Source organism: Dendrobates tinctorius, unplaced genomic scaffold, assembly GCF_039654945.1.
Source record: "Dendrobates tinctorius isolate UK_male_01 unplaced genomic scaffold, ASM3965494v1 ptg000138l, whole genome shotgun sequence".
Taxonomy (NCBI): domain Eukaryota; kingdom Metazoa; phylum Chordata; class Amphibia; order Anura; family Dendrobatidae; genus Dendrobates; species Dendrobates tinctorius.
The window spans coordinates 17,500,344-17,508,955 of record NW_027361806.1 but is presented as its reverse complement, the minus strand read 5'-3'; the positions used below and the strand labels follow the sequence as shown (position 1 = coordinate 17,508,955).

Here is an 8,612-nt window from a genome sequence, read left to right as displayed (position 1 = left end):
CCGGGCAGCGCCGGGCTCTTCAGCTAGTTGCATATATTGTTCTTGCACAGGGATCTCTCCTGTCTGTGCGAGCTCCTGATTACGTGCTACAGTAATATGGTCTTGTATTGCACTACTGTATTCTGAATAGTCATCTTCAAGGCAAGTTACACCTGTGTCATCTCACCTGATCCCTTATTCTATGGCCAGATGATGGGGCGAGGCTGACCTATGGGCTATTATTGGCAATGAGATGAATAATAGGCATCCTGAGTGGTAAACTCCAGGGACTTCCTCACTTGTGTTTCCATGAGGAGTAAAAGCTGCATTAACCCCCTGCCTGATGCAAGCAGCTGCAAGCTATTACCCAGCAAAGAGCCCCAAACCTCTCCAGCAATCAGCCAGTTAATCCCTGTCCTCCCTCTGCAGCTGCATGAATGGGATGTTCCACTTCAGAAAAGCATGAATGAAAGCCAGGGGAGAATTCTATAGAATGACGCTCACTAAATACAGCAGTTTTCAGGTGTGATGAGGGTAATTGGATGTTAGAGATGTACATTGCATTGTATCTCCCCTGTCCTCATCCATCCAAAGGGTTAATGGGAATAGATATTGTGACTCTGCTTGCATTTACTATTGCAGTTCCCCCTATGTCAGGCCTGGGGGGTGGAGCTGCCCCTTCCTGGGTTTTTGTAAGAGGGTGATGTACCACCTTGCAGATTGTATTTCATCTCCCACAGACCTTCCCAGGTGAGTGGCACTGAGCATTGCATGCAAGAAGGGGCTGGTGGTGGTCCTGTGTCACATCACATGTCAGGTGGTCTCTCGGGTATACACCCCAGGAGGGGGATATAATCACTGCCATCACTGCATGTGGCTCCTCTCATCACAGGGATACAATATGGATACAATGTATTACAGACTAGATACAAATGTTTATAAAATAAGGAGTGGAAGGAGGGGGGTCTGGGTCTTTACACAGGATCATGACTACTGCATGAAAAGAATGATTGAATTGTTTAGGCTATGTTCCCACCATGAGCTTTTTGGTGAGTTTTTGTTGTTGCAGACTTTCTGCACCCATTAAATAAAATAGGTAACTTGCATTTAAAAATAAAAATATTTAGCCTAAATAAACTCATCATGGGAACGTGGCCATAGGGTGAGTGACACTAGACAGGATTTATCCAATGGTGCTGGTGCGTCAAAGTGGGGACCTCTGTGCCAGTAAAGCTTGCAGGTCGGTACCTTAGCAGCGCAGAGATGCTGATGAGCTGCCGTGTATTATGTGAAGGTCGCTATGTGCTGCCGCTACATCACAGTATAATGCAGGTGAATGTGGTCGCATTGTGATGCCCAGGGTACCACAAAAAGTAAGTCGCAAAGAATCCATCTGACTTTTTGCTACTTGTCGCAGTACTATGAGGCTCAGCATACAACCCCATTCGCCTGCATTTCGTTGCAGTGTACCAGCGGCACATGCTTCTCTTCGGTCATGCTACCAGTGTCGATGTCAAAGTCACCGTCTAACCCCAGCCTAAGGCTATGTGCACACGTTGCGGATTTTGCTGCGGGTCTGCACCGTTTCTGGCCCTGCGGGTCTGCTGCAGAGTCTGCTGCGTTGTACAGTACCATTTTACTCTATGTAAAATGGAAACCGCAGTGCACATGCTGCGGAATTTTCCACGCAGTTTTGCTACGGTTTCAAATCCGTAGAAAGAAATTACATGTCTCTTCTTTTCTGCGGATTCCGCTGCGGTTTACCATCTACTCAATCCGCGGGGACAAATCCGCGGGGACAAATCCGCAACACCAAAAAATACGTGTGCACATACCCTTAGTCCATCCTGAGGCTATGTGCACACGGTGCGGATTCTGCTGCGGATCCGCAGCGTTTCAGGCTCTGCGGGTCCGCAGCAGATTTAGGTGTGTTGTGCAGTACCATTGTTTTCAATGGTAAACTGAAAAACGCTGTGCACATGCTGCAGATTTTTCCACGGGTTCAAATCCGCAGCATGTCAATTCTTTGTGCGGATTCCGCTGCGGTTTCACACCTTCTCCATTGTAGAGGTGTTAAACCGCAGGTCTTTTGACCTGAGAATTTACTTGCGGATTTTTACAATTCCGCGTGGAAAAATCCACAGGACCTCAAACTACGTGTGCTCATAGCCTAAATGTTTCTCATTCTTTGTCAATTCATTTCTTGATATAATAATAATAATTAGTAAAAAAAACACTTTTGTAATAAAGGTTAAGGGCCTGGTTTTTGTTTTAATTAATTTATTTATAGAAAAAAAAATTATATATGCAAATGAAACAGCAGAATTGTGTATCCTTACATTGTATGCGCTGTGAGGAATCTCCGGTGCCAGCATTTGGAGCAGCAGGCGTGTGATGCAAAAATGTGATATACATGCTCCCGGCCACAATCTGACTAGACTGTTTCTATCCTCGTTCAATGCTGCGCACATCTAGTCTGAATGTGGCTGGGAGTAAGCATGTCACATATTTGCAGTCACATGACCGCCATTGCCACCGCTGACACAGAAGAATTCTCACAGCAAACAGTGCTCTCAATGGAAGGATTCACAAGTCACATGGAGTGACTGAAGACTTGTAGTTTTAGAGCAGATAACACTTTTAAGGCCACTACTCATATAAAACTATTTAAACTAGGAGTTTTATTACACAGTTCCAGCACTGTCTGGTCAGGGATTGTAATGATCCCATTGCCCTCTGACACTTTTGACGTTTTTTTTGGCCGCTTCTATCTTCTAGGGCAGTTTTAGAGGCTGCTCAGGAGGGTGACTACCTCCAAAATATATCACTTTGACTGCTGCAGTTTTTTATATATGAGCTACAGGCATGTAGGAGGGTGTGAAACTAGGTATGGGCCAAGTAGTCAAACACAAGCCACATTAAGTCCACCATGGGTCAAAATCATGTACAGAATGAATATGGCCCCATGGCAAAATTTAGAACAGATACCATCCCCACTGAGATCTCCACAATGTGCTACACCTCAAGCTGATAAACATCATTGTATTAAATATGTTTGGACAGAGAGTTGTGTTTCTGATTTGAAAAATTATATACCAGTACTTTTGGCTGCCTACAGCCACCACTAGGGGGAGCTCACCGCATATGGTATTATGCAGCCACCACTAGGGGGCGCTCGCCGCATATGGTATTATGCAGCCACCACTAGGGGGCGCTCGCCGCCTATGGTATTATGCAGCCACCACTAGGGGGAGCTCGCCGCCTATGGTATTATGCAGCCACCACTAGGGGGAGCTCGCCGCCTATGGTATTATGCAGCCACCACTAGGGGGAGCTCGCCGCCTATGGTATTATGCAGCCACCACTAGGGGGAGCTCGCCGCCTATGGTATTATGCAGCCACCACTAGGGGGAGCTCGCCGCCTATGGTATTATGCAGCCACCACTAGGGGGAGCTCGCCGCCTATGGTATTATGCAGCCACCACTAGGGGGAGCTCGCCGCCTATGGTATTATGCAGCCACCACTAGGGGGAGCTCGCCGCCTATGGTATTATGCAGCCACCACTAGGGGGAGCTCGCCGCCTATGGTATTATGCAGCCACCACTAGGGGGAGCTCGCCGCCTATGGTATTATGCAGCCACCACTAGGGGGAGCTCGCCGCCTATGGTATTATGCAGCCACCACTAGGGGGAGCTCGCTGCCTATGGTATTATGCAGCCACCACTAGGGGGAGCTCGCTGCCTATGGTATTATGCAGCCACCACTAGGGGGAGCTCGCCGCATACGGTATTATATAGCCACTGCCATATCCCTTTTTTTTTTTTTTTTTTTTTTTTCCCCTGCGAAGAGAATAGGTTTTGTTTCAGGGCGAAAACAAAAACCTAGTTTGAACTTACCCTTAGTAAAGCTCTGTAGCAATGTTTGTTCAGCTGACTGCTACGCCTAACGATCCTCTACATATGCATGCTCAGCTCGGCGTGCTTTCTGAATGCTGACATGGGAGTAAGTTGCTGCCTGGCACCTTTTGGCAATGGCATACTTATTCTTAGAAGAAAAAGAATGGGCATGCCGAAATTCAACTGCCCGATTCTTCTTCTGCACCACTGCAGTTGGGAGGTCCCGTGCACTTTGGATGGTCAGCCAGGCCCCACGGTCTATAAAACTCACCCCCCCCTCTTGTGAAGGCGTTTGTGGCCTCATGTGGATTCTGATACGTTTTTTTGCTCCCATTTTATCTGACTTTCTCTATTCTCACCCGGGTCAGTAATCGGGGGGAGGATTGTTTCTCAGAAGAAGCTTACACTGGACGGTTCCTCCAGTAAGGCACGTGGGCGAATGTCACTTGGTAAGCGGAATCGGAGCTTGTATGACTTATTCATGCCTGCACCAGAGAAGGATATTCAGGAAAAGGCGGGGATCGAATAGGAAACGATGACGAGGAATGAGGGGGATTATGGAGGCTAAACTCCTTATAATAAAGGTCATGGAGGACCCAGAGAAATAATGTGCCATCATGGAAACCTGCACAGTCTTTATCAAAAGCTCATCTGTCAATCATTTCAGGTCACAACCTTAGGTCTCCCCTTGTGGAGAGTGACCTGTCGAGCCTGGCATGTCAGAGTGAGGAGACTTAAAGGCCATGCATGCTCCTCTGAGAAAATAAATACGCAAATTGTCTCTTCAGAGAGGAAGAGGACTTAGAATGCTAGCGCCACCTATTGGAGGCAGTGAACTAAAAAGTCAAAATAGACCCTCAGAAGAGCCTTGCAATATGACTTAGAATAAAAGCCAAGCCAGAATCCCAATTTGCTGTGTTTTGGGGTGACTGACCCTGATCAGTGCAAAGAATGAAATCTGATTTGGCTAGGGAGAGGCTCTGGACTGGGATCTAAGGGGTAACGTTTCTCCTTGTGAAGCGTGACATGTCAAGCCTGGCATGTCACTACCTTGAAACAGAAAACCTATAGTTTTCCAATGTCGATACATGGTAGCGCCATGTGTGTTCCTCCAGCACTAATGACCGGGATCTGATAAAATGCCGTTCCAGGCCGGTTTAACCCTTTCTACATTGCGATCAATATGAATCGAGGTTGGACAATATGAGGGGGCAGGGGGGCTACTCTTGTTATCTCGCCACCAGCCGGGAAATTCTGATTATTGGGTCTGATGGTTTTATATTGTCAGCTTGGAATCTTAGAAAGATAAGGCTACATTCCCACAATGAGTCTTTCGTGAGTTTTTTTTTATGCTGCAGAATTTTGATAAAACGCCAGTAACTTATTTTACTTAATAGAAAATCTCAACATCAAAAGCTCATTGTGGGAACATAAATGTCCCCCTATCCTGTGGCTCTCCAGCGGCTAGAAAAACTGCATCTCCCATAATGGGAGTTACAGATATCCAGCTTTAGGACAGCTACAAGTTGGGGGGGGGGGGGGGGGGGGAGACTGCCCTAGTGAATGTCTTGTTGATTTTACGTGAAGAAGCTGTTGTGTGCATAATTGTATTAGTCACGTATTGGAACCAGGATACCTTTCAATAAAGTGTACGAATTATATTAAAAAAAAAATCAGTGCAATAAATGTAATAAAAATGTGTGTAAAATATGAAATAAAACACTGGGTATAGTCATGGATTTTGACACATTAAAAAAAAATCTACATAAATGAATTAATTCTTAAAAAGCAAAAAAAAACAAAACAATTTGCCTTGCAAAGTGAGAAAATAAAGCCCTAAACATAAAAGTGAAATAAGGAAACTTATGGCTGTTATAATGCAATGAGGAAAAATTCATGTGGTCCTTAAGACCAAACCTGGCTTCATTCTTCAAGGGGTTATTGCATGAAAAAAATATTTTAGATCCCAATCCCATCCGTAAATGATAAATACATAATTGCTGCTTAGACCCCATAGATCTCAAGAACAGAGGTCCTGAAGTACCCTGTGTGAATGGAGCATTAGTGAGCATGTGCGACCACCACTCCTATAGAACAGAGGTCGCACGGGCTCACTATAGCTCTAGTCACAAAATGGACTTTGGGTTCTCTTTTTTCCAATGACCAGTGGGGGTTCCAGTAATGGGGCCTTCAGAAAATAGATATTTATTGCCTCTCCAATGGATGAGTGACTTTTTTTTTTTTTCCCCAAGGTTAGTGATTGATGCTCAAAAGTCTGATCTGTACAATGTGAAGTAGATGGGGGGGGGGGGGGCTACTATGTACAGACGGTGCCATAACCAAAATGTGACTTTTGGGGCGGCAAGCTGAAACATAACACAAATGGGATAATTTTCCTTTCTATGGTCAAATCTGGACTGATTGGAAATAAAACTATATTATATAAAATGGTTACTCGGCACATCCCGTTCCTACATTCTTGCAGCAATATTCTTCATCCACTGTGAGTAGGAATATGTAGAGCAGGATGTCTGCGTCCACTAGATGGCACCACTCATCTAATATTGCCTGTGCCATTCAAAACCAATATTAAAACAATATATATGGAAAAGGGAGGGAGCTCCTGCCTTCATCTGACTGTGAGAGATGTAGTAATCAAACCTCCTCCAGACAGCAGGAAGGTTGGGAGACGGCACAGAGCTCCTGCAAGGTAAGGTCCCTGTCCTCCGTCTAGCATGTCCACCCTAGTGCGGTGCAGCTGGGATTTACATCAAGGGAGTCGATCCAAGGATGTAATTAGCCGATCATTTGGTCCTGTCGCATCCTGACTTGTGCACTTCCAGGCACTTGGGATTGTACAATCAGCCGGGGATGTGACAAGAACCAGCAGGCATTCTCCGCATCAGATGTTCTGATTCTCTAGATTTGTGTCATATTCTGTTTTTGCAAAAACCTTTTATTTTTATTTATTTTTTTAACCTTTTTCAATCTTCTTCAACAGGTGTCCGTGTTGTTTCGGCATGTAACTGTAGCCAGTCTCTGCATTTCTACCTGAAACTTTCTGCATCTTTCCAGCCAAGATGCCCGAGCAAAGCAATGATTACCGGGTGGTCGTATTCGGGGCGGCAGGAGTTGGAAAGAGTTCCCTGGTCCTTCGCTTTGTACGAGGAACTTTTCGAGAAACCTATATTCCCACCATAGAAGATACCTACAGACAGGTCATCAGTTGCGACAAGAACATCTGCACTCTACAGATCACCGACACCACAGGAAGCCACCAGTTCCCTGCCATGCAGAGGTTGTCCATCTCCAAGGGTCATGCTTTCATCTTGGTCTACTCTGTCAGCAGCAAACAGTCGGTGGAAGAACTAAAGCCAATTTATGAGCAAATCTGTCAGATCAAAGGAGACACACACCACATTCCCATCATGTTGGTTGGCAATAAGAGCGATGAGTCTCTAAGAGAAGTCCAGAATTCTGAAGGGGAAAGCTTGGCCAACAAGTGGAAGTGTTCCTTCATGGAGACCTCCGCCAAACTCAACTACAACGTACAGGAATTGTTCCAAGAACTTTTAAATTTGGAGAAGAGGAGAACTGTGAGTCTTCAGGTGGATGGAAAGAAGTCCAGGCAGCAGAAAAAGCAGAAGCTGAAAGGGAAATGTTCTATAATGTAGGATGGGGGTCCGTCCGACTGAGGTGGTCAGTCCTTGCAAACCGGACTGTAAAATAGGAAGCATTAACTTTTAGGTTGGGCGACTTTTTGGGAAACGGTGCCAAGACTTTGGCATACTATAGGAACTGCTTACGGTACTTTTTTTTTTTTTTCCTCTTCTCAGTCACCTTATAATTTTCCGAACCAAGCTGCCTCCATGTTCTTCACACTTTTCTTTGCATTTGGTCACTTTTATTTTATTCTTTTGCTTCTTACCACAAATTCAGTAAAAGTGGTAAGCATTGTGGGGAATGTCTGTATCTGCGGCAGGAGATTGCTAGAAGATGTCTGCAGACTGCACAGAACTGCAGGAAATCTGCACTATTGGCGTGCCGGACGATGATGGAGACTATATGATGTTGTATATTTAAAATGTATTTATGTTTTGAAGCTTTTGTGGGTTTTTATGCACTTTCTTATTTTTTCTGTTTTATTCTTTACCCAGTCCCATATTGTTGTTTCCTGCCGGCCTGAACTCTATGGTGTACAGACAGCTGAAGTTGGTGCTTTGTCATTCTGCACCTTGGTCCTTTCTTTGTGCGTGTTTTAGAAGTGCTACATTTGCCCCCCGTCGGCTCAGAAATGTTTATTTGCTTCACTATGTACAATATAAAAGTTTGTATCAGACATGAAATAAAACATTTTACCTTATTTATTTTTCATGGAACCGAATCGTTATTCGGTAATGTCTAAAATTCACTAGACAATACCCAACTTTGCCTGAGGACAAGTGTGGCGCTGTTTTTGGGAGAAGTGATCTAAAGCCTCTATTTGTGCATTTTTTTTTTATTTTTTCTTTTTCATGCCAGTCTTGAACAATGCACTGGGGTAAGATCAGACAAAGTAGAACTGCGCCTTTTAATTAATTTGGCTCATCTTTTAGTTGCTGCGTACCCCCCCCCCCCCCCCCCCAAGAAATGTACTCCACTTAGTCTATACAACATTCTGCCATAATTTATGCATTTTCTGTTTTGCATAAATTCTGATTTAAACGCCTGACACTCTGCCATACACCCATTCTACA

General features: G+C 44.8%; 1 protein-coding gene across 3 annotated transcripts; it reads left to right on the top strand.

The window, feature by feature from the left end:
• Window positions 1-310: 310 nt before the first annotated feature.
• Window positions 311-8,239, top strand: DIRAS3 (DIRAS family GTPase 3). 3 transcript variants are annotated; one of them, XM_073544756.1, is made up of 2 exons: window positions 311-502; window positions 6,878-8,239. In XM_073544756.1, the coding sequence occupies exon 2, from the start codon at window positions 6,957-6,959 to the stop codon at window positions 7,548-7,550; it is 594 nt and encodes a 197-aa protein (XP_073400857.1). In that variant the 5' UTR covers window positions 311-502; window positions 6,878-6,956; the 3' UTR covers window positions 7,551-8,239. The 3 variants fall into 3 exon arrangements, with proteins under 3 accessions (XP_073400857.1, XP_073400856.1, XP_073400858.1); XM_073544755.1 differs by lacking the exon at window positions 311-502 and adding an exon at window positions 536-729; XM_073544757.1 differs by lacking the exon at window positions 311-502 and adding an exon at window positions 6,492-6,586.
• The last annotated feature ends 373 nt before the right edge of the window (window positions 8,240-8,612 follow it).